Source organism: Austrofundulus limnaeus, unplaced genomic scaffold (genome assembly GCF_001266775.1).
Source record: "Austrofundulus limnaeus strain Quisiro unplaced genomic scaffold, Austrofundulus_limnaeus-1.0 Scaffold40, whole genome shotgun sequence".
Lineage (NCBI taxonomy): Eukaryota > Metazoa > Chordata > Actinopteri > Cyprinodontiformes > Rivulidae > Austrofundulus > Austrofundulus limnaeus.
In genome coordinates this window covers 99940-125690 of record NW_013952442.1, presented here as the reverse complement: position 1 = coordinate 125690, position 25751 = coordinate 99940, and the positions used below count along the sequence as shown (strand labels likewise).

The following is a 25751-nucleotide window of genomic DNA, read 5'->3' as shown; positions in this document are numbered from 1 at the left end:
AAATAAAAGTTTTATTATTTCTATATTTATCTTATTACTGAATTCATAAGAACTGTAAGTTATAATGATATTACAGTGTTATTTATTTATTATTTTTGATAATTGACAAATATAGATTTGCCTTGATGAGTAGACCTTATATACAGATGTCAAAGACTCTGATTGATATAAAACACAGTTTGCTTTTAGAAACAAGAATAATAGAACAATTTGTGAGGCATTTTACTTTTGTTTCGCTTATTGTCACTGTACGCCTATTTTGCAAAATTTACATTGAAAGAAACTGAGATTTTAAAACTGTTGTTGAAAACAACAACTGCAGAAAATACATCTTAAAACACTTTTATGTTTTAAACTGTAAAATTGTCAAGAATACCCAACACCCTTTTAGGTATAAACTTAATTTCAACATTTGAATATCATCTTTATGCTCTGTTTTTATTTGGATTTACCACAACTGTCCCCCTTCCTGTCAGCCATGATAAAACCTCACGTGTTAGCTAAATAAGCTGATCTTGATACATGTTAACTATATTAGTTAAAAGTCAACATATCACTTGTTTAAAGCAAATAAGTTTGAGCTGGGTCACAAAAACAGTGACAACAGTATAACAAAAATAAATCTGAGCAAAAAAATACTTTGGTACCTCAAAAACTGTTTTTTTTTTTTTTTTTTCAAATAAATCCTGGACCAGTTTTTGAATCTGCTTACTTTTTTTTCTTTGCAAGGTGGGACATCTAACTGAGCATGTACAGTGTGAGTGTCATCATTCTAGCTTTTTTCTGTTTGGAGAAAAATGATGTGCTGCAACCGTCCCTTGTTGTTACTGTCCCCAGTCTCAAATTTGTGCAGAGATTCATGCTATATTTTGCTAACAGTCACAGTTGAATCTAACATGTGGCAGCATTTTAAACAAAGTGGGATATGTGTTAGGGATCAGTCTCAGCCAATTTTACATAGAATTTTAGCACAAGATCTGTCAAACAGACGGGGTTAGCCTTACTGTTATTTAAAGTCAGTTGGCTGTGGTAGCCGTCTTGAATTTGGAGATGTTATGCTCTGGTGCTTTGCAGCAAAAAGGGCCTGGGTTCAACTCCTGACTGAGGCTTTTTCTGAAATGAGTTTGCATGTTTCTCACATAGTCCAAAAACCTAGGTTATTTGGCAACTCTCGATCTGATTTAGTGATGAACTGGTGACCCGTCGAAGGGTGTAGGTCCAGCTCCCTGCGACCCTGCTCAGAAACGAGAGGTTACAGAAAGTAAAAAGAATGRCTGAAAAATTAGGTTTAACTTTGAACAGCAAATAAAAACAGTGGAAGAAAGTCATCGCTGCAGACAAAGTTCTCCAGGTTCTCTCCGTTCAGAAACCAGCAGAGGTGTATACTGTTACAGTGCTTAAGTATTGTTTTTTAGGATTTTTAATTTTTTTTTGTTACAATCAAAACATAAAAATGTTACTGTCATTTTTTCTAAAATTTAACACCTACACACATGCTACAAATTATGATATAAACCGTAACCAGAACTCTTAATGAAAAGAGTTGTTCATGCACTCTAAAAATGAAGTGATGAATTTACTTAAGCAAGTTGTGTCAACAGGTTTCACTAAATTAAGTTGAGTAAATGTAAAGCAGTTTACATATTTTCTTTAAAGGGAGGATATGTATTTTCCAGGCACACAATTCAATTCTATACCACAACCAAGTAACTACGTTACCTTCAGTTGTTTTGAAAATGCTGTATATATCAAAAATATTTGACTTTGCATCACCTAAACTAAATGCTTTGAAATTGGCTTCAATTTTTTTAAGAACCTACTACCATTTCAGACACTTCCACTTCAGCAGGTCTACACAACACTCTTTGGGAGAGTGGTGCTCTGTGGGGTGGTAGATCGGCTGCAGACTCAGCTCCAGGGAGGAGCTTTGTACAAATAGGCGGTGCTTTGTACCAGCAAGTGTTTAGGCAGCTCCACATGACTTCCACAGGAGATTCAAGGATTTCTCAAACATGCAAGAACGAGTCACAGAAACACTCTGGGTATGTTTTTGATGAAGGAATGACATTACAACATCTATAAAGCTCCAAAGAGTCGATTTTGCATAATGCCCCCTATTAAACAAAATGTGTAAATTTCTCAATTTACTCAACTTGGTTTAGTGGAACCAGTTTGGTTAAGTAAATTYGAAACTGTTAGTGTGTGTGTAAAACTACTTTTACTTTCCTGATTATTGTAAGCTGTATTATGACTTTTACTTAATCAAGAATCAAGAATCGTTCATTGTCATTCAAACACAACATCAAGATGCAATGCAGAACGAAATTTGCAGTTTTGAACATCTGTCCGGAGAAACACATTCACGTCACAGACTCGGGGGAACGAATGTCCAGGGCCTTGCGCAATGACGTTTGCTACCTTGCAGTTTGGAACACACACACACACACACACACACATAGGAAGGCTGAGTTAAAAAAAGAACTTTGATCTTGTGTTTAACATACATAAACACACGAGCATTGTACAAAAAATGACTCTGCAGATAGAAGCAGAGTAAGCTAAGCAGGGAGGGGATGCGGGGGGAGGGTTACAGGAGAACAAATATGGACGGGGGAAGGGATTGTGGAGGAACCGGTGATGTCAAGGGAAAAGTGCCTGGACCAGACAGAGACCTCCAGAGTCCAACCGATGCTATCCCTCGAACATAGTTCACCAGAGTCCAGTTCTCTTTGCAGAGTTCAGCCCTGTTTCCAACCCGCGTGGCCTCGTCTGGAGCCAGACACAGATAGTGGATGGGGAGAGGACGGGTTGGGAGAATCAAGGCTACCACCCACGCATATCATCCAGGGAGTTCTTATCAGCCTGTGCCCAAGGACACATCTGTGGGGATCCAATGCTGGAAAAAAAGAAATTCTTTAGAACAACAGCAGAATACTTTCCACTGCCGTTTAGAGTCTTAACTGGGTCTCTGTGTTGTGAAAAATGCCAATTATTCCAGATGAATTACCATCTCGCCTCTCCCGTATGAACTTCACACAGATGTTGCCCTCACTCCTCGGCCGCTGAGCTGCGATCCTAGCTAGGACCGCATCCAGTTTGCRATTCAGTTCTCCCAAAATTTGAGTCTGTGTGTTCACCGTACGAGAGATACCATCCAGGGACATAGACAGCTTCTCACAGGTCCGGATCGCCGTCAGTGCCATTCTCATTTTCCGATAAACCAGAACTCCTCCACAGCCGATCAGCAGGAATCCGATTATCATAAAACCAAATATAAAAACATCTTCCACATCCTCAATGGAGAGAGGGGCAAGGCAGATCAGATTCCAGCTCCCCCAGCTGGCTGAAACACGCCCCGTGGCCACCGTTCCAGTGCAGCTCTCCCCACGCTCTAATCTCAAAATTGAGAAAATAGTGTCAATTGCATTCAGAGACCAGTTGACCAGTTCCATAATTCCAGTTGTCGAGTGATAGGTAGGAGGAAGGCTTGATCCAGCTCAGCAGCGAAGCGGGAAAGGAGGTAGGTGCGGGAGAAAGAGCAGAAGCGTCCAACTCCTCCAAGAGCCAAGCAGAAAAACTTAAGTACTTTTCTTATTAGTGAAATTAGTGAAATTCATTTTTACCAAAGTCCTTTTCTGTTAAAGGTCTTTTGACTTTTACTTGGTTATTTCTTTCAAGTACTTTATAGACCTCTGGAAAGCACCTTCAGTGTGCATCACACGGGCAGAGAGAACAGGAGGGGATAATTGTTATCTGTCAGGGACTTCCCAGGAGGCAACAACACAGAGGAGAACACACAATCTGGTTTACAAGAGCAGACAATAGATGGGGTTTTGGTAAAAGGAGCTGCACATTTGTGGTTCGAGAAAACTGAGCCAAAAATTTTAGACACACGTAGTGTTAACAGTAAGTTACAGCTTGTACTGTCGTCTGATGCAGTGCTTACCAAACTATTCAGCTTCTGACCTTTAAAGCAACAGTAGCAGAGACCTTAAAAAAATAACATTTTTTAAAATTCATTTTAAGTACACTRTAACCTCACTCTTTTGTAATAACTAAGGGAAAGTATGTTTGTTTGTAATCATTTGTAAATGTACTTAATTCAGAAAATCTGTTCAAGACCTCACCTATGGGAGCCACTGATCTAATGTGATCTGTTAGTTTTCAGTACATAACAATATCAGTGCCATTTTATTTGCTACCTGTTTTTAATTTAAGCTAAAACACCGACATTCAACAAACCCAACTTTGCACATGCAATATTCAAAAAAACTGCAGTGCATTTTTTTGCCCCTTCAGTGTCAAACTGCTTAGCTCAGCATTAATTTAACCAATACTGATGCTTTTTTTTAAGTATAATTGCATCACTGATGATTATGATGACTACACAGAATGGTAATGACTGTGTGATTGTGCTGTTTGCTTTAGATTTGGGGGGGGGGGACTTTTTATTCTGCTGTAATTAGAACGATGGCATTTTATTATAAAGCAAAATTGTATGAGGGTGGTTAATCTAGTAATGGCCTCTGAATTTGGACCCTTCCATGAAAAAAGAAAAACAAACAAGAGAAGAAAAAAGAAGAAGAAAGAAAACGCCTCAGCACATTGAGCTGAGAGGAGCAGAGTTTATTTAATAAAAAGTGGCAGTAACAAGAAGGCTTATCCAAAGTGCCCCCCCCCCTTTTTTTTTTGTCTCTGCTTTCTGTAGGATGAAAAAAATCCCCAGCGACTGGAGGAGGCGTTTTTCTTCTGAGTAGTGGGGAGCAGGAAAAAGCAGCCTCCGTGGCTTTAGTTAGCAGGCCCTGAGGAGGCAGCGGGCAGGGGGAGGCATGGGGGCAGAGAAGATGGATGGCTGAGGAGACCGAAGCTGACAGTGCATGTGAGAAGCAGCTCTCAGGTGCTGCACCGACTATCCATCTCACTTCTGACCAGGCAAGGTGTGAGTGGCACTAGTGCTTCACCTTTTTACAGACTCTTCATTCCCCTCATCTCTACATGCCCGCATGAAAAAATAACGACACGCGCCAGTGCACCAATCCTGGGAACCGATACGCGAATAACTGTGTGAACATGCTATCAATTACACCCAGCAGTCATGACTCTTGTTCTTCAGAGCCCAGAGGAATACAACACATCCCAGACATCTATTAACTGCAAACAAGTAGACACAGAACACTATAAAACTAGTTTAAACTAAAGACCAGGCGTTTCATGAAGGAATGCACATTGCTCGCTGATTTTCACATCAGTGTTTGAGACTAAGATTGCAAAAAATTATGTAACTGTTTTGATCAAACTTTAAAAGTAAGATTGTGCTCAATCTCATGCAATAATGTGATTTCTCGTGTGACTTGTCAGTGATTATGTGCTGTGAATGACTGTCAACTCCAAACACTAAGTTTTAGGTCAATATCTGCAAAACTGACTGAGACAGTGTCATAATTGTGTGATTTGTTGACTCCARAAGTTATTCAGTTGTTGCTGCACATATAATGATTATTTTGAAATGTGTCCAGTGGTTCATGAGATATTTTGCTAACAGACAAATAGGATTGACTCGAACAGTTAAGCAAATAAGTCACGTAAAGCAATGTGCTCAAAGTATGTGCTGGGGGAGATGCTTAGCTACTACCACACCAAAAGGTTTAGCTCAGTATCTGTAAAACAGGCTGATTTCTAGCTGMTTTTATGTTTTTAAGTTTGATTAGCTGTGGCGGCCACCTTGAAATGTGTTGATTTTCAAAGTTGATCAGYTGCAGTTTTACATCCAACGATTATTACCATAATGTTTCGTTCGATTCATTCAGTGATTCATGAGATATTTTGCTAACAACGCAGACAAAGAACACACAACTATATAAATATTCATCTTACACAATGAACTGGACACAAATTTGGATCAGACACCAATAAGTTAGAGTGTTTTTCTTCCATGTGACCCAAACACCCAGACCTCCAGCTCTGCCAGGGAGATGCTACATAAGGGTTCTAATTGCTTCTCTGTTAAAATTTAATGTTTCCGTCCTTACGTTCCTGAGCCTATCACTGCGGGCCCACGGCACCTCCCGTGAACCCCAAAGCAATCATAAGCAGATGCAGTCATTAATTATGCAGGCTAACGCCTAACGTTTAGTCAGTCTGATGGCGAGCCATCAGCAGCGAGCTCATCGCTCTCAGGGAGCAGTTTGGGGACTTGGGGAGACCTTCATCCCAACGCTGCTGCCAGATGGCAAACACTACTGCCCTCAGAATGAATGTAAAAAGCCTKTTTGTTATCCAGATGAGGGATTAGATTTTCAGGTTGAAAAGCTTACATATACACTGCTGTAGAGAGATAAAACCTCAGTGGTGATTTAACATCAGAACAACGCCATTGAAAGAGTTTTAAAGCTTGAAATGAATGTTTTGATTTATAGCAACAAGTCATTTAAAAAAAGATTCTAAAGAATGGTTAAAAACAATAAATATCTTACTTGTTGTAGATAGCTGCAGTTTAGAGGAATTGGCTGGCATGCTAACAGCTAGCCTGAATGAACAAAAAGGATTGCTGATGTTTTTAAAACTACTTGAACTTTTAGCAGTTCATGCAAGGGTTGTCATACGGCAAAGCTGGAGAAATAATSTTTTTGAAAAACACAAGAAATGGCTCAAATTCTGGTAATTGTACAGTTATCGTTATAAAATTTTGAAAGTGAAAGAAGTTGAGAACTACCACATACTCCGAGCTCTAACAGATTGCTAACAAACTCTAAGATAATTGTTTACATTTTATACACCGATTATTTGGATTTGAGTGTCTATGTCAGTTAGCAAAATATCTTGTGGACTACCAAACTGATATGAAAGAAACTCATAAAGATTAAACACTGGACTGATGTATTGTAACTAATTAACCTCTGGAAATTGTTCATTTCAAGATGGCTGTCACAGCCAACTGATCTTAAAAACAATAAAATGTCTCTTAATCTGCCACTAAAGATGATGTGGTAGTAACTGAGAGTCACTCATAGCACATACTCTGAGACTCACAATATTGCATGAACCTGTGCAGAAATTTTATTTTTATTTTTAACCAAAATTGCTACAACTCATTTCTCAAAGTGAGCTGTTCTTTGTCTAAAACGTGAGTGAGATGCATTCCTCCAAAAAATGGTTAATATTTTATTTAGAAACTCATAGGCTTACTTTGCTGTAAATTTGATATTATTTTCTATGCTGTGTTTGTTTGCAAACCACAATGAAACATTTAAATCTTTGTGTTTTATAAATACACAAATCCACTTTAGTCTTGCCCCCACTTGAACTAGCCATTAGCTCATCAATCTGGTCAGAAAGAAGCTCTGTTCAAAGAGCTATCCTCAACAGGTAAGACAATAACTGTCTATAGCATTTTTCTAGAACCCTGCATCTAAAGATGTGAGCTATCCCTATCCCTTATAGATTCCTGAGCAGAAAAAAATGAACATATCATTGCTCTCCTTGCTGGTAGGAAGATGACATTAGTACAATAGTTTATAACCATAATCAAGTTGGAAAAAGCAAGGGTTGCTGGTGTTTTTCCTCAGTCCCCCTCAAATTTATAAATCCCTTGACTCTGGCTGTAGACATCAGTAACAGGTTATTCATGCTGATGAGAGAAAATTAAAGAGAGCTTAATGGGACATTCAGACAGTAATAAAGCATGCAGACAGCTGCTGAAGTCTGGATGCACAGTGCTTGTTAATGTGCAGATACGCTGGGTGAGTGTGACGATGTGTTACAGCTGAAAGGAAAACACAGAGTGAACACTGCTCAAGGGATGCAAGTGGGAATTTTAGAGTTTTTGACAATACCAGTCATACAGATATAACAAGTTACTGAAAAGATTGTTAACTCTGGCGATCTTCCAACCAAGAAGCAGCTTTGATGATAACAGAGGGAGGAGAGAGAAAGGCAGGAAATTAATGTTGAGAGGTGGTGAAAGAAAAAAGAAGGGAGAGACGTAAAGAAGAGGGAAAGCGAGGCGGGCATCACGGCTATCTGCTTTTAATTCATGTTCCTATGGATGGCGAAGTAAATGAGTTAAAGTGGCAATGATTAAAAGCGACAGGATGAAGAGGGGAAATTAGGTTTTCGTTTTTGGCTTCATAGCTTCGGTTAAAGTAAACTGACAGAAGAAAAGAAAACCAGATAATTAAGACAAATACATGACCTAACCTTTTAAAATACATGTACGGTGCACCGGCTAATTAAAAAAATACAGCATATAGAAAGAATTTAAGAGTTTTACAAAAACTCCCGAAAATTTAGTTCAACTGGAGTGAACTTAATTAAAATTAAAAATATACAAGCTAAACCTATCAAACGTACAACTTATTGCTTAAGTTTGCAAGCAGTACTTAACATTAAGACAATTAAAACAGTAACTAAAACATGCAGAAAAGTAGCTAAAAGCTAAAACTAGCTAAACAACAACAAATGCTACGAAGCTAAAGTTTGTAAAACAGCGGCTAGAATCTAAGCAAATAGTAGATATAACTAAGATCATCAAAACAGTAACCAGACCTTAAAACCTTCAAATAAGTAGCTGAAATCTAAAATTTGCAAAACAATAGAAAAAAAGGTAAGACCATAAAAATAAGAGCTAAAAGCTAAAATTTGCAAAACAGTGGCTAAAAGCTAACACTAGAAAAACAGTAGGTAAAGCTTAGCCTTTCAAAGCAGTAGCTACATCTTAACCTGCAGAAAGTAACTGAAAGCTCAAGTTAGCATAAAACTAAGACCAGAAAAGCAGTTGATAAAAGCTAAAATGGACAATAATTGCTAAAAGTTGAAATTAGTCAAATTGCAGCAAAAAGCTAAGACTAGAGAAAGGATAGTTAAAAACTAAAAATTGCAAAAAGGCTAAAAGTAGCTAAACAGTAGTTACAAATGGCTAAATWAGCACATCAATAACTACAAATTTAAACTATAATAATAAGCTACATTACAAAAGAGTAGCTAAATATTGAGTAAATGTGCTGAAGTGTGTTGCAAAGAGAACAGGCTTTTCATTGACAAATGATTTTCCATTTATTTAAGCATATATTAAATTGGTAATAAAATCAATTATTTCATATGAAAGTTACCCAAGTTAAAACCAAAAGTTGTAGTTGTAATGCCCCAATTGAGCAGAACATATTAATAAAAAAAATGGTTGAAATAGCTAAAACAGTCTATGGCTGCAGTTCAAAAAAAAACTCAAGTAAGAAGCAGGAAATATTCTTGAGCTTTATACAGTAGCTATATCTATTATATTATTTTGTGAACCAGCACTCTAGAGAAATGTTCAGCTCGCCAAAGGGGTGCCTACTCAGTCAATATTTACCATTTTTAACATTTACAGCTGAGATGAAAAAAAGAATTAATAATCCATGGCTGTCTCCTCAGTTGAAGCAAAGTCACAGTGGAAGGAATTCAAAAAGGATATATTTTTCAGAAACTATTGATTCACCTTCTTTCTTTTTGGAAGTATATATATATATATATATAGATATATAGAGAGAGATAGACTTTAACTACTGCTCAGGAATCCCATCACTTTTAAACAGCTACAGCCTTTTCTTCTTTGGCCAGACTTGAAGTTATCCCGAACATCACTCAAACCCACCAATAGATTTATGAGATGCTCAAACAAACCCAATTAATATCCATGTCTTGTTAGAGAAAAAGCTCTCCAAGCCTCCTGGCAGATCATTATTCACCTGCTTGGAGTAAAACAGATAGTGTCTTGAATAATAAGTAAAAAATCAGTTTGTAATCAGTTTAGCGCACAACTCTGCTCGCCTGCTCTGACAGCTAACCTCGGCGAGCGGAGCTCCGCAGGAGTGTTTGATCTCTGTCTGGATGATGACAACAAGATGCTGCAGATGACCACGAGAACATTAATGAAGCCGTGAGAGCGAGCTGGAAGCTTTTCATTTGCTTTATTCCAGTTTCCGGCACCTAATTTCCATGATTCACCAACAGAATGGGGTGACAAACTTCCTCTGTTTTCTAGAGAACAGAGCGAGGTGTTTATTTMTTTATTTATTTATTTATTTATTTATTTATTTATTTATTTATTTATTTATTTATTTTGAATTTTTATTTCCCTCTGCAGAATAATAAATCAAGCAGTTTAAGCATTGAGTCAGGTGAGATAAACTGATCTTCCTCTGCATAAAAGTAAAGGCAATAGTGTTTTTGCCTCTGTTTTTGTGGATATGTATGATAGTCTGGTTGTTAGCAAAATATCCCATTAAATGGACTGTAGTAAAACTCTCAGGAATCATTAGAAATMCAGCAACAAGTCATACCTTTTGGAGTCAACCCAACTCAACAGGGCGACTACAGGTAACCTACTTTAAAAAGACTTATGTTCTTTAAAACAGGCATCTAAAAAACTGGGGGAAAAACTGATCTTGATTCAGAAGTTCTGGCCAATTATAGACCTTTATCTAATCTTGTTACACCAGAGTTAGTCATGGAGTTCCTCAGAGTTGAGTTACTGGACCAATACATTTTTACTTTATATATGCTTCCATTAGGTAAAGTTATTAAACAGCATGGGGTAAATTTCCATTGTTATGCTGATGATACTCAGTTATATTTATTCATGAAACCTGATGAATCCAATCAATTACTTGAACAAAAGCATGTTATAAAGACATAAAAACCTGGATGACAGAATATTCTGCTTCTAAACTCGGATAAGACAGGGGTCATGGTTTTTGGGTATGAACATATTAGGAATAAACTTTGCAGCCTTTCACTTCCAYTGGATGGCATTACCTTCTTCCACCTGCCTAATATCACTAAAATTAGAAACATCTTGTCCAAAAACTATGCAGAAAAACTGAGCCATGAATTTATCACGTCTAGGCTGGACTACTGTAAATACTTATTATCAGAGCATCCAAAAAATTATTTATAGTCTTCAGTTGATCTAATGCTGCTGCTAGATTTCTAACTAATGCTCATTTATAAATCACTGCAGTTCTTATAACTAAACACAACTAAAAACTGCAGGAGCCCCAAAACTCAGAACTGTAATAAGGTGTAAAAAATGAAACAATGAAGACTGCAACATATAAAACTGAATGAAGACATCACAAACACCCAACAGTAAAAGGGAGAGACTTTAAATTTGATATTTTAAATGCTCTGGTTTTTCAGTCAAACAGCAACATGCAGAATGAGAAGACTTACATTTTACTAAGCCCTGCCACTAATCTCCTATCTTCATCCACTGATACAGCCCAGGACCCCCCCCCTCCCCCCACCTTCCCCCTCCCCTCTCTGAAAAATAATAAGTCACAGGTGACTTGATTTGATTCATGTCAACCTTGATGGCTGACACTCTTCAGGCAGTCTGTAATATCATCATACAAATGTTCTATTGCATTTCTCAGAAAGACCACTGTGATATTTTCAGAGAAATGCCATAATCCCCCCTGCATCCCCCCTGCCTCTCACTGCCCCTGATATGGTTTTAGTTTTGATGCTGCCGGATTAGTGTAAGAATTAGGGAAGATGACTAATACTGTCAGTGGCCCTTTACTGAAATGACAGAGTTAGTTTTTTTCTGTGCTTGAACCCTTTCACATCTTTGCTGGTTACCTGAGAGTGAAGTTGGTCAGCTGGGCAGAGCTGGCCATCAGTATGTAGAAAGTGGCAATGTCCGTTTTCTTCAGAGGTTTGGAGGATGTACGGATGACGATGGCATTACCGAGTTTGAGCCGAGATAGCGTCGCCATTCCCTTGGGTACCTGCAGGAGACGCACACTTCCAATCCTCTGCATGGGAGTGACGGGAACATTTTCAGTCTGCTGCTGCTGCTGCTGCTGGGAACCACTCCATCGACTTCCATTCACAGAACTACATCTCTCGTTGACTCTGGGCTGAGCCTGGTAGTACAGCTCCACCGGGTTCCCCACAGTTGGATCTTGCCGTTCCCTGCTGGTGCCCTCTGACCCCAGTGCGAACCAGCCTGGCACTGGAACAAGTTCAGCCATGCAGGTTCCGCTCTCCACTCCGATGTTGCAGGAAGCCCTCACCTCCTGAGTTTGCCAGAAACCATACACTGTCACACACGGCAGCTCGTCCACTGCTCCCTCTTTGCTCCAATCCCTGCCTGCAACGTAGAAGAGGACGCGCACTTTGGGTTTGGAGGAGAAAACCCGAGGCGTCAGCACAAAGGCCTGGATTTTCCAGTTGAACGTAAAGACGTCCGGAGTGTTGAGGAGCTGCACGGGCTGCACCAGATCCAGTGGCACAGACCTCTCTGTAGACATGGCTCCATAGCTGGCACTGACAACTGGCTGGCGGCTGGCTCTTAAAATAACAAAGGGCTGCGTGTGACTCTGCATGCTGGAGTTCCTCATGAAGTCCTGGCCGGCCTCCTTAAGGAAGAGGTAGTCAGCATCCCGGACCTCGTAGTTGACGGGCAGGAAGACAGGGAAAGGCACAGGGCTCCTGCTGTCAGTCATTTCTTTACTGCTCACATCTGTGGGATGAAAATATCAAATGAAAATAAGCTCCAGGAACATCTAATAACTGCATAACTAAGACACACTTCTCAAAAAAAGAACATGACTGAAGACTTTCGTTCTCGTCAACATCTGTTTTAAAAATTCTGACTGTACTTCAGCACAGGGACAATCTGAGGACAACTGATCAGCTAAGTAGGGCATCAAAGAATTAAAAAAAGGCTTCTGAGCTTAACCTTAAGCTGTCTCATTTACAAAGAMTGGAAATATAATATGAACTAGTTAAACTTTGGGTCTCATTCTGGATGTCAATATCCTAATGGAGTTTCCAAAAGTTCAGCTCAAGTGAACATTTTATTGAGATCATCAGATAAAAAGCAGAACTGCCCACATGGTAAAACTGGTCTGGCCCAGTTTGGCCCACGTGTCCATACCTGAGCAGCAACTCTTGGCTCAGATACTACAAAGAATCTTTAGGTGGCCCAGGTGCAGTTTGCTGGAGGTGGTCCATGCACGGACCAGCAGCTACAATAAATAGGCTAACTGATAAATCTGGACCACATATGCCAAACCACAGTGAGGCCATCTTAAAATCAGTGCCACCACTTGAAACCCCTTGATCTGATCTGGTGCCAACTTGAAACCAGATCTGGCCCACAGCTGTCTGCTATGTGTGTGTGGTCTGTGGTTTTTGGAGAAGTGAAGGTCTGACTCTTAATGTGCCTGAAAACTAAGATTATCATGTTAATCTGATATGAAAAAAAAGAAAATAAAATCTAAATATCAAATTATCCAATTATCAGTAAAAGATTAAAATGAACTGTTTGTTTAAATCAGCCGTGGCAACATTTTTATTTCAAAAACATGTTATTTAAGTTGGTTTTATAACAATTGATATCCAAAAATTAACCTTTGTTTGTTTGACACTAGATAAATAAACGTTAGCCTTTCAATGGTTTTCTTGCGATAAGAACTGCAGTGATTTATAAATGAGCGTTTTGTTAATCTGATGACACTTGATTTTAGGTTTCATCATCCCAGAAGTGCTGGAGAGGGCCCATCAATTCACAGACAAAGCATAAATGTCTGGTTCTGCTGCAGCCGTGTTATTAGAGTATTTGTCTTATTGTAGCCAATGTCCAACCCTGCTTCTGTCGAAGATTTGCTCCAAAAACCACAGAGCTGCCAAGAAAATTAATCTATTACCACAAGAAAAAAAAAATAAATCAGTAATCAGATAGAATTCAAATGTCTTTTATTTTCGTAAAGAAACTCATTTTTCATTATTTTCTGTAATGATCAGGACGATGAGTTGAAAGATAAGAGGCTGGCTCTTAAAAACGGCATGAAAATGACTTTTCGTGTAAAAATGTGATCTTTTTTCTGTCATTAAGGTTGTATAAATTGCCTTTTAATCACTTAAAATCTGTTTTGAGATCCATTTTTAAAGGTAAGATCAGCTGAGGAAAGAGTGAACTGGTTAAGAATGAATAAATACAAATTAAAAACCATAATCCCTCAGAGCGTTTATATAAAACTATTGGCTCCACCAAGCATTTTATTACATTTTTAAACTTGTCTGATAGTAACCATCTGATACTAATCATCACCAGAACTCAATGCATCAGAGATGCAGTAGAACTGTCTGTGAAAAAAGATCCCAAAGTGTTGTTTATTCCTAAATTATTAATTGTTATTCATCCCAGTTATGATGGATTGAAGCTTCTTTTTGTTTTTGTTCTTTTCTTTTTTACATTTCATTTCAGGATCATTGATCTTGTCCCCTCATGACTGCTGGCATTTGGTAAGTCTCTCTACCATCCGTCTATCTTTTCTGCCTTTCATCTTGATTCAGTCCAGCCGAAAGCCTGTGGAGAAGCCCTAACCACTCACACAGCTGCATGTCGGAGCAATCCCAACCCTGTGGATCTCACTGGAAGACGGCAGCATGTGTCCTTTTCCTCCCTGCCCACGCAGACTGGAGCGTCACTCACGCTCCGCTCTGGATGGAGACAGGCTCCGGGCTGTCCTGGGTTCACCTGCCTGAGGAGAGGGTGACTGACGTGCTGTTTGACACCAGAGCTCACGCTATAAGTCTGATATAACCCAGTTTACTTTGGAAAAACAAAAAATCTGTGAGTCTTATGAACGGGTTTTATGGGTCACTTGTCCTCCTCGTCTTACTTCAGATGATTTCCATTCGTCCAAACTTGAAGGACGGTGCTTTAATGAATCACATAATCTGTCTGGCTGCGGGATGAGATGAACCCTTCTCTACCAACGGCAAGCAATAAGAGCAAAAAAACTTTTATCGTGATGAGAGTCTTTGCCCTCAGCTGATAAACAGGAGAGCAAATCTGTTGCACCAGCTACTGCAGCTGTTCAAGCCTCACAAATCTTTCATAGTTCTGAAAACCGGAGCATCTACTCCTCCTCAAACAAGTCCCAAAGCATCAAATGCCATCTCTTGAAAAGAACGTTTTGTGTTTTGCGTTGTTGCCGTGTCACATTATGTCAACTGACCTTTTTTAACAGCAAAAAAAACCAAAAACAAGACAAAGCACTTACGTCGTGGCAGCATTTTTTTTTTTGATACAATCTTTGATTATCGTTCCCAGCCCTTAAATTTAATTAAAGAGTTAGAGGCTGCAGTAAGTGCTGCAGTCTTTAATCCTGAGGCTGTGGGTTTGATCCCATGTTGTGCAACAACTGGCAAATATTTCATGCAAGTTTGCTTTCTCTGGTGACCCCAGCAGAAGGGAGCACCTTATAGGACAGAACATTTGATTTACGAGTTTTTGTCTTTTTCTACATACTTGGAACAGCAAGCTAACATACAGTATAAACTTCCTTAAAATGTTTTAAATATTTTAATGAGTTTTGCTTAAGTTTACTTAGCTGTGGACATCTCAAATTGTGTCAACTTCAAAGCTTGCATAGATGTCAAGAATTACTTTCTAAGGGTTTTGTTCAAATTTGGCTAGTTCATAAAGACACGTGGCCTTTTAGCAGCAAGTGCTGCTAAAAATGAAGTCAAATCCATCCATAAACCTTTATTAGCTCTGCTTTTCAGGGTCACTGGTGCTCATATCCAGCAGTCACTGTGTGTGCCCATGTTTTTGCTACTTGATASGGATGATTTTTCAGGAAAATGCAGCCTCGTGGGGACCGGATGCTCTTTGTGGAGTTAGGGCCACGGTGTGAATTGAGTTTAAGTTGGTTTCAGAGTCAGGTAGGTACCTGTGAGGTTAATTTTAGAGTAAGTGGTCAGGGTTAAGGTATAAAATTACCAAGAAAATAATAGAAGTCAATGGAAAGTGCCCACAAGGATAGAGAAACATGGTATGTGTGTGTGTGTTTTTGTGTGCGTGTGTTGGGGGGGGGGGGTTTGTCACGCTTTCACTCACACAATTTCAAGTTACCAATTAGCCCAACAGATGAGTTTGTGGTCTGTGGAAGGAAACCAGAGTACACGGAGGAAACCCACTCCTGCACAGAGAGAACATGCAAACTCTACCCAGAGAGGTCCCTGGCAGGGATTCAGTCCAGCAGCTTTCTTGCTGAGCTGCAACAGCAACTCTACCAACTGAGCCGCCGTGAGGCCCTTGAAGTGAAATTACTTGTTCAAATGTTCAACACAACCCCGTTTTTAAAAAGAGTTTGTCAATTTCCTCACCTCATATCCACATATCTCAGCTATTCACAATGGAACAAAGTAAGCACATTTGAATTACAAAGCATACTGTTATACAAGCTGTACATAAGATACAAGTAATTTATCAATTTAAAGGGAACATATGATGCAAAATGCAAGTGTTTTTTTAGCTGATAAATGCATTGTGTTGTGTACTTGGAGTCTCTAAAAGTGCATACATTTTAAATGTCTCTTTTCTGATCCTGCGATTTTATACTGAGTCATATTTTTCTACCTGTTTTCTTTATTTTCTAATAAAGACAAGTTTTCTGTTGTTGACATATTTGAATTAACTTGTAAGTAAAAAGTTTCTGCGCCTTTATACAGTCATAAATTCCTCTATCAAAGTACAATGGAGCAGTCTGGAAGCAGGGGTGGGGTGTGAAGCACCTCGTTTGGATTTAAAGAGACAGCCTCAAAACGAGTTGATCTGAGACACACCTCAGAGCATGGGGTGGAAAGAAGGGCAGAGCTACAAAAATAAGGAATTCAGACTAAAGCATTGCAGTTATATTTTATATAGACCCCAACTGAATGATTTAATGATTTAGGGGGAAAAGAAGGATTTAAAAGCAGGATATGTCTCCTTTGATGGCAGCAACGTATCTCTAGACAGATGAGAGGGTCATGTTCATCCCCTCTTCTTTTAGCAACAGTCTGTAAACATCTAAGACCTGAGGAGGCTGGAGTTTTTAAAGGAAAATGTCCTATATCTGTCTGATGAAGCTGTTCAACAGTGTTGGGTTTTTTCTTTAGCTGGATTATTATTTTTTTTTTTTTGAGGATCTGGACTGTAGGCGGGTCAGTTCAGCACCTGAACTCTAACATAGATATTTTATAAAGACATGTATTGGGTGTAGTATGTCTTTTAGCTTTGTCTTGCAGATATGCAATAAGATTAAGACACAAATAAGATACATCTGGAAAAAAAACATTTGTACTATAACTTTATAAGAATTGCAAATCACTACAGTTATTTTGTTTAATTTTACACAGTGGCTTAACTTTTCCCAAATTGGTGTTGCACCTTAAATGAGGTTATGTTCAAATAAAGTTATGTGTTTGAACACAATGTTTCTTTATTTCAGCTTGAAACACATAAAACATGTTTATATCAAAATCGTGTTATTCTGTTTACAGTTTGTCACTTGCCTTCAACCTTTTCCGTGTGTTTACCTTGAAGTGTCGTGTTCCTTCAACTGTAATCAATCTTTGCATTATTCTATTAAAATGCACAAAGTCCCACACATCCAAAGTGAATTCTAATGTGCACTAATGGCTTTTACCATATGTGCAACACAGCTTTACATTCCCAGTGGCATCACAGAAGGCAACGGGTGTCTGCATTTTAATTAGTGATCAAGAGATGAAAAGATCTGCTTTTTACATCAAAGTTTGTCTTTCATCCTGCTCTTACAGGTGCTGTTTTCAGACCAAATGTTGGTCAAATGGATTTGCTTCTGAGTCATACTTTGAAATATGATGCTAACAACGCTAATTGGGCACCTGTGGCAGAGAGGATTTTTTATCTTGTTTTCGAGCTGTGTGTTTTTAATCTTTTGACCGTGCTTGCTGACCTTTGAGGCGCATCTACATTTAATCGAGCATTACATTTATTTATTTATTTTTTCATTATTAGTAGGTTCTGAAAGCTTGCCAATGATGAGGTCCTTAAGTACAAGGATTCGTATTGATGTTGTTTGTGGAACACTTAAGGCATCCACTTGGGAGATAAACAGCAGTGCATGACAGAGGAAGAGAAAGCTGTTAGTGCGCGYCATGAATTTTGTAAAATGTTGCAGAAAGTTCAAGCGTTGTTGTTAATTATCAGAGGGCATCAGAAGCAGAAAGCGCTTTGATCAGGAGACATCGGACAACGTGACTCAGCATGTAATTTAAGCCTTCTCAAAGGTGAGAACACAAATTTACTCATATCTATGCTTGACTTGTGCTCAAATAAAAAAAAATAAAATGAGGAAAACACTACAGTAGGTGTGTGTTTCTGCTTTGTGGTCAGGGCTCTGAATAATGAATGAATAGCTGCAGAAAGAGGCCTCACCAAACTCAAAGTGACACTACAAAACTTTTTTTATCAGTCAGATCATTCATTGCAGGCAAATACGTCTTTGTCTTGTGTTTTTTTAATGCACTCATGTGCAACATTGATGGATAATAAGGCTCTGGAGCACAGGGGAGACAGAGCAGTGAAGATAAGGGAGAGAAAAGACAGAGATTGAGCTTAAGCTTCTGTGATTGGTAAGGGATTGCTACTTCCAATGAAACTCCTAAAGCAGCTTTAAAAATCACTTTTTATCACAATTTCTTAGTTTTTGTCATCCTATTAAAAAGTAAGCATTCCCCAGAACTGGCCATCTAAGAGGCAGCTTTACAGTTAATGCCTTTGTGATGTCCTTCTTTCTCCTCCTCCTCCTCCTCTTCTCTCTTCCTTTTTCATTATCAAGTCAGTAATATAAATTGTCTGCTTTTTGTTTTGCAGTGTGTGAAAAGGAGGTTCCAGTATAAACAATGCACACAGCATTAAGGYTTGACTTATCTTTGATTACAAAGCCCATAATGTCCTTTTTAACTCACCGTCAACKTCACCTCTAAATGTTTAATAACCTGCTCACTTCTCTGACATCCCTTTTTGCCTGAAGTAAAACACATAATTATGCTCAGTTTTAGGCTGAATTTCTGTGGAGTGAGATGAAAGTTTGTGACGCAGACGAGGACATTTATTTATTATTTAGACTTGCTTTAAGATGCTTGCTGGGGTGTGGGGAATGGTTTGGCTGAGAGAAAGCCAACATTCTAACAGGATCGTAGAAAATGAAAAAGTTCAGCTCATTTTCATTATCATTAAAGGAAAAGTGGACCCAGTTCCAAGAAGCACTGATTCCTCCTTGCGCTTTCATCCTTAAAGATAGCTTATTTTGGATAATAAAATAGTAAAATAAGCCACCATGCCCCCCCCCCCCCCCAACGGCTCTTGCAACTTGCTTACCTTGAGTGGATACCCCCGTGATAGTGGCGAGGACTATCTGTAGGATCACCCAGCTCTGGCTCATTTTGGCACGCCGCGCGGCTCGCTGTTCCGGGCAAGTGTCCGTGGTCCGCGCGCTCTCAGCAGCAGTTCGCGTCTTTCATCCCCGCAGCCCGCGCTCTCATCGTCCTCCTCGTCCTCATCACACCTGTGGGAGTAGAAGTTGCGATGTGCTGCTCGTTTCAGGAGACTCGGACCACGCATCGAGATGCGCTCAGCGGCAGCGCTTTCCGCTGTGCGTAAAAAAAAAAAAGTTGTGCGTAAAGATCCTTGGTGGTGATGGAGACTTCACCAGATCAGGAGATGCGGCGCGTTTGAGAGATCGGTGTGGCTCAAAGGGAGTCGGTCTTCCCCGGTCTTGCCCGCCCGCTCCCGTTGGCGGATCACCGACTGTCTCGTGCGCAAAAGCCTCAGGGCTCTAAACTCATCATGTGTCTCCGTTCATCCGCTCAGGGAGCCGCGTCCAGATTAACCCTACGTGGGGTTTACAGCTGATGTTTGGAGACGCGAGAAAACGTTTCTGTTCRCTGGTTTTAATCACAATAAGAATCTTGTTTTGTCACAGCCGGGGTCCGCAAAATGAAAACAGAGTTTGCTGCCAAAGTGGAGGCAGATCTAATTTACAGTTTAAAAAAAGTAGGTATAAGGAGGGGAAGAAGCACCCTGATTTTATTCTTATTTTTTGGCCTACAGCACCATCATGTAAAAAAGAAAAAAAGTAATCTCTTTAACTTAAATACCTCTTAACATTATACTGCCTTTGTTAAGTCCTTAAAAACAATTAGAAAGCTGATTAATTTTAATTCCAAGTGGTAAATAAGATAATGGAGTCATCCTCGGCTACTCTGTATTGATTAAAATGTGTGATGGAAAATAAGAAGTTCCTTAACATTTCAATTATGTCAAGAATTTTATTTTATTTTWTTGTGATTTCTTGGTCTGTGACAGAAAAGTGCAACAGCTTTTATTTTAAGGGTCAGTGTGCATGCTTTGGATTTTTAGTGCCCTCTGATGGCAAAGAGGAGTTCAAACGTTAAAGCAGAAGGTGATGACTTGCTTGCAGGCCTGTTGCATCAGAAGAAAGTTTTCTACTTTTTTTGTGCACATGTTTTAATCTGCAATAGCTACAAGCTCTGCTTCTGTGTGTGCTGTAATCTATTTTTGGATTCTTTTTTTTTTTTTTTACAAAAGCTCAGCAGTAGGACTTGGTGCACATTATGTTCCTGCACCACAAGTTACTCCTCAACACTCAGCTCACAGACACGTTGCAGCAAATTGTAACAAGATGTTATTAACTAATACAGAGGATTAGCCATCATATCAATACACAGAGTGTGTGACCAAAGCTCACAGTATCTTGGAGACAGGCGGAGGCTGCAACAAGCTACTGCTGTAAGCATATTTCAGCTCCTCCCCATCACTGCAGCACTGTGATAAGCAGCCCAATCTGTGAGCTGGGGTGGCTCCAGTGTGCCTTAGTGCTGCTGTGGGATAATTTAGATCCTCTCCTATTTACCTGCTCCGCACACACTAAAAAAAAAGAAGCATCCACACTGTATGCTGTATTCAAGGAGGTTCAGGAAGCTTTCCAGCCAAACCTGGAACTAATGCAGCACTGCATTCAAACTCAGAAATTAAGGACTGGTGAGTGCACAAAAAAGGACATGAATATGTGTCGTGTATGAATGCAAATGCACATATTTTGTTTTATTCAACAGTCTTTAATGGGCACTAGAAGCAAAACTCCAGGTTTGTCATTTCAGGTTAAAGAGCTTAAACTTTTTTAATGTCTGATTTTATTTCTAATCTATTAAAATGTCATGCTCTTTTTACACCACCTGTTGTTGTATACAAAACACTTCAGCTTCCAAATGGGTGGGGTAGGAAAGTAAAAGCATGAAGATATCTTCTGAACACTTTAGGAACAGAGAAACAAGACGTGCCTCTGGATATGCACGTCAGGACGGTGAAATAGATGGATGTCATGGCAGGAATGTGCCAGCGTGGGGAAAGCGACCATAAACTGGTGATAGATGTGAGTGCCAGAAGGAAGGGAATGTGTTTTCAGTGTACATCATCCTTCTGGCTGACAGGTAGAGGTAACTTCTGCTGAGGTGCGTTTAGCAACATGCAAAGCTGAAATAGCGTGTAATGTTTTTTCATTTTCATTTTAAACTTACAGAACGCACTGCAATCTACCTTATCAATAACAATAAAACATGCAGATTTGAATGAAGAACATTCATGTGTTAATGCCTGCATGAGCCATGACTTACATGAAATATCGGTTGGCCCTTTAGAAGTTATTAGAATGAAGGTAAATTTTGAGATTTATGATTTAGTGATCTAGGCAGATTTAATAATAATAAAATAATAAAATGACAAGAGGCAAAAGGAACTGGTTTTGTAAAATTAAAATTTGTCTATATTTGAACATTTCTTCAGCAGAAAGGTAAAAGTCTCAAGTGCCTATAAAAGGTTATTTTGGCCATTTTAAAATAGGGTTCTGTGGAAATGTCATGAATAGTTAACATCTTATCTGCTAGCTTTATAAAACACACATTGACCAGATTGCTAAGCTAACAGCTGCCATCTTAAAACAACTTCAATCCCAAACATTGCTAGCACTCTTCATAAAAATATTCAACCCATTCTCACTCCCAAGTCGTCACATATTGACGCTTTTCCAAGGTTCCCTCTACGTCCGATTTTGACGCGCCGGGTACCCCCGTCACGTCAGTTACTGACGAGATGGGGCGAAATCTGTTGTCATATTTTCAGAAAGTGTAGAAAATGCGCAAAAACTACCRTTTCGAAGCCTGAAATTACCTTTGTTCACTTTAGACATCCTGTCCCTGACCCTAGTACCTAAAATTAACCATTTTTAGAAAATGTAGGAAATTCACGTCAACATGTTCCAAAGCCTGAAATTACCTAATATTCACCATGAACATCCTACCCCTGATCCCAGTACCTAAACTTAACCATTAATCCTGATCCCTCATGTTAACCTCAGACCCCCGACCCAAAGACCCCTGGTGGCGCAACCCGGAAAAGCCGCGGGCGTCAAGGACTGACGCGAGGGGGGTACCCGGCGCGTCAAAATCGGACGTAGAGGGAACCTTGGAAAAGCGTCAATATGTGACGAGTCGGGAGTGAGAATGTGTAGAAATATTAGTCTCAACAGTGTCATTAATTCTGCCCCGCTGCTTATTTACGCAGAATTCTCAGGTCACTATGCAGCAGCTAGCTTGTACACTTTTGGTAGAAATATCATAATATTTCTGCAACAATAACTGTGATGCAACTGATGGTGATAAATAAGTTTATATGCAAAACATGCTTGTTGAGACTATGTTCACATGGACTAGCCACAATTAGCTTAATATAATTTGAGCCCAAAGTGGATTTTTGCCATGTTAAAAGGAGAGATACGTACAGCAGGTAAGATTGTTATTGCTTGTAATGTTTACACAAAACATCCCTTTTAAAATAGCCAAAATATTAAAAAGGACACAAAACCTTGATGACATATCAAAGCTGACTGTTTCTCTGTCTTTCTCGTGTTTTTAGGCCGACTGCGGCTCACGTTCTCTGTTAAAGGCATGACTGCGGTACCAGTCTTTGCCCCAAATCTCCTGCCAAGAGATGAAATATTTATCTGAATGGCAGAGTGTCTCTAAAATAATTAGCAAACAAATGGATTATTGCTAAAGAAGCTCTGCAGCACTGTTGCAAAAGGTTGAACCRTCAATGGGAATTTGTTTTTCTCAATATTAATGTGAGGAGGGAATTTGTACTTTTTTTTTGTTTGATCACTTGTCAGATGAAAATGTATTGTTTTTTTAAACTATAACATCTCACTTAACAGAAGCATAATCAAAACTATAATTCCCCAATAAAACCCATCTGTAACAAACCAAAGCACCAGGCAGAAAAGTGGATCTCTAACGGTTCTTTGCAGTGAGACTTCAGATCATTTGAAAAGATAAATAAGCCTCCTGGAAAGATGTTATCTGAATTATAAAATTGACTGAATAATAACTTTCTGCCAATGTTTGCTGAGTGAATTGAGTAAAAACTGCAGCATTAATCAAAATGATTTCCCCTCTCAAAGAGTTGGCTTTCACACAAGTTCTGCAGTCTTAGGTTCAGACCAGGAGAGTTGTTTTGAGTTAATAAACATTGACATTTTTTAAAATAATTCCTCAGCAGATAAATCAACACATTTTCAGAACACGTCGGAAGGTGTTTAATTAGAGAAAACTTACGGCATGCTTGCTTCCAACACTTATCTTAAAACTTTCATGCAATTTGAGGATTTTATTGCTCCTTCAGAAAGATTTACGCAGAATAAAAGGAACAAACTTTCACCTGGTAATGCAGACCTTTTTGTTAAAACATCAGTAAGGTCAACAGAAAAACCTTATATGTTTTACAAGATGAAGCTGAGCACAGCCACAAGCTACTCTTCAAAATGATGAATATAGTCAAATGAGGACAACAATTATCTTGAAGCTACAACTGAACATGTTTTGTTAGAAGATATAACCGGTTCTATAACTTGAACATATTGGGCTCACATTATTTTCCATTATCTAAAGGCAAGAAGACAGGTGAAAGTGTGTGTTTCTGTCTGTTTAGCAGAGGTGGACAGAAATGAAGGAAATTTACTTAATATTCACTTAGTTTTGAGCATCTGTTCTTTAGTGAGTAGCATTTTTAAGAAATGTTTTACTTTTCACTACAGTTTAACAAAATCTTTATTTTTACTCCACTACATTTCTCTAAGGGCTTTATGTCTTCTGGCCATGATTGTGGAGTTTGCTTTGTTTTGTTCCACCAACTTACTTTAGTTCATGGCAGTACTGGTTCTTTGTCCACAACTGCTGTTTATTAGCACAAGAGTTAAAGAACAACTATTGATGTTGACTTTATTCAAGCTTGTTTGCCATAGCATATCAATATTAACAAACACAATAATTGCTCTTACTCAGTCAGTGTTGCCAATATTTAGCTACAATTCAGTGTAGTGCGAGCTGAGTGCTATGATCACATAGATCTGTGTAAGCTTTGCCAATAACTATTAGAGTCAACTTTGTCCCCAAAATATCTCGTGGACTGGATGAATTTCAACAAAACACTTTAGAAAGTAAACCATGAGTGGCATCTATACGGATTAACTGTTCGAGTCAATCATGTTCAAGATTGACATTAAAAAGCACAGAAAAAATTAATTCAGATATTAAGCTAATATTTGATGTCTTGTTACCATATATTGTGTGTTTAACACTTTGRCATGAAACTCTTAAAGGTATCACTGGACGTACCTTTGTTTAAGAGGCCAGTTCAGTTCAAGCTTTTATATTCCTTTAGGTGGAAATTTGGTTTACAGCAATGGTTATAATGGCACCAGAATCAGGACAGAACAGACCCCCTGTGAAACTCTGGTACATAGAACAAATAGAGGAATATTGTCCCTGAGAATAATGTCTAAAATTAAATCAAGATATAACGTGGGACATAAAGTTAAAAGGTTCATTACAACCTGACAATCGTAATGGATCGATGAGGACTGGACCTGCGGTCAACGCCGGTCCTCGCTGTCCGTCTCTGAGATGATCCTCTTCTTAACATAGTCCATTGCTTTATTGGCATCCAGGAACTCCTTGCTTTCCTCCCCATGAGAGATGCGGAGCCGTGCAGGAAAAAGCAGGCCATTGCGAACATCACRTCGGTTGGGAAGAAGCCTCCTCATCTCYGTAAACGCCGCTCGAGCCTTGGCCACAGCTGCCGTGTAGTCAGATGTGATGATWATCGGTGAATCTTTAAAACGAAGAGGACCACGGCTCCGAGCCTGGCGCAGTATTTCCACACATTCTTGATAATGGTGCAGCTTAGTGACAATAACCCGCGGCTTATCGCCTGACCTGTTTCCACCTGGAGAGCGATGGGCTCGGTCCACCAGTGGCTCTTTATCCATCTGTAGAACCTCTGCTAGCAGTTTAGCCACTGCTGAAGTGAAGCTGGATTCTGGCGTCTCTGGAACTCCAATAATCCGCAYATTGCACCTTCTCATGCGCCCTTCCATATCGTCACACTTCTTTTTGAGCCCAACGACTTCTTCTTTCAGGTCCAACACGGTGGTGCGCAAAGCAACAACCTCATCGGACCAGGCCGATAGGCCGTCCTCCATCTCCTTAACGCTCTGTTTCACATGGTCCAGATCTGCGCAGTAGCATCGTGCCGTTAGCCACTTCAGCTCTCACCACTTGCAGCTCTCCTTTAATAAGAGTAAACTCTTCAGCCAAATCCGCTTTTATTTCGGATTTGATCACAGTTGAGAGATCGGTTTTTATAGCGGCAAGAATGTCAGACTTCAAGGAGAGTGCATCCGTCTCGCTGCGGGAGGGAGAGGAGGGCCCCAAACCTCCGGCTTTAGCTGCAGTCTGCTCCAAGGCGACGTCAGGCCTAGTAGCCGTCGAGCTAAAATGTTTGGCTTTCCTCGAGTTTGTCGCCATTCTTC

General features: G+C 39.4%; 1 protein-coding gene across 1 annotated transcript in view; it reads right to left on the bottom strand.

The window, feature by feature from the left end:
• LOC106516682 (transmembrane protein 132D) overlaps nucleotides 1-19643 on the bottom strand; it is a 46215-nt gene extending 26572 nt beyond the window's left edge. The window contains exons 1-2 of the mRNA XM_014007152.1: nucleotides 19187-19643; nucleotides 11620-12505 (exon numbers count right to left, since the gene is read on the bottom strand). Of these exons, the coding sequence (XP_013862606.1) occupies nucleotides 11620-12505; nucleotides 19187-19250 (950 nt within the window). The 5' untranslated portion in view covers nucleotides 19251-19643. The remainder of the gene's footprint in view (nucleotides 1-11619; nucleotides 12506-19186) is intronic.
• Between the last annotated feature and the right edge of the window lie 6108 nt (nucleotides 19644-25751).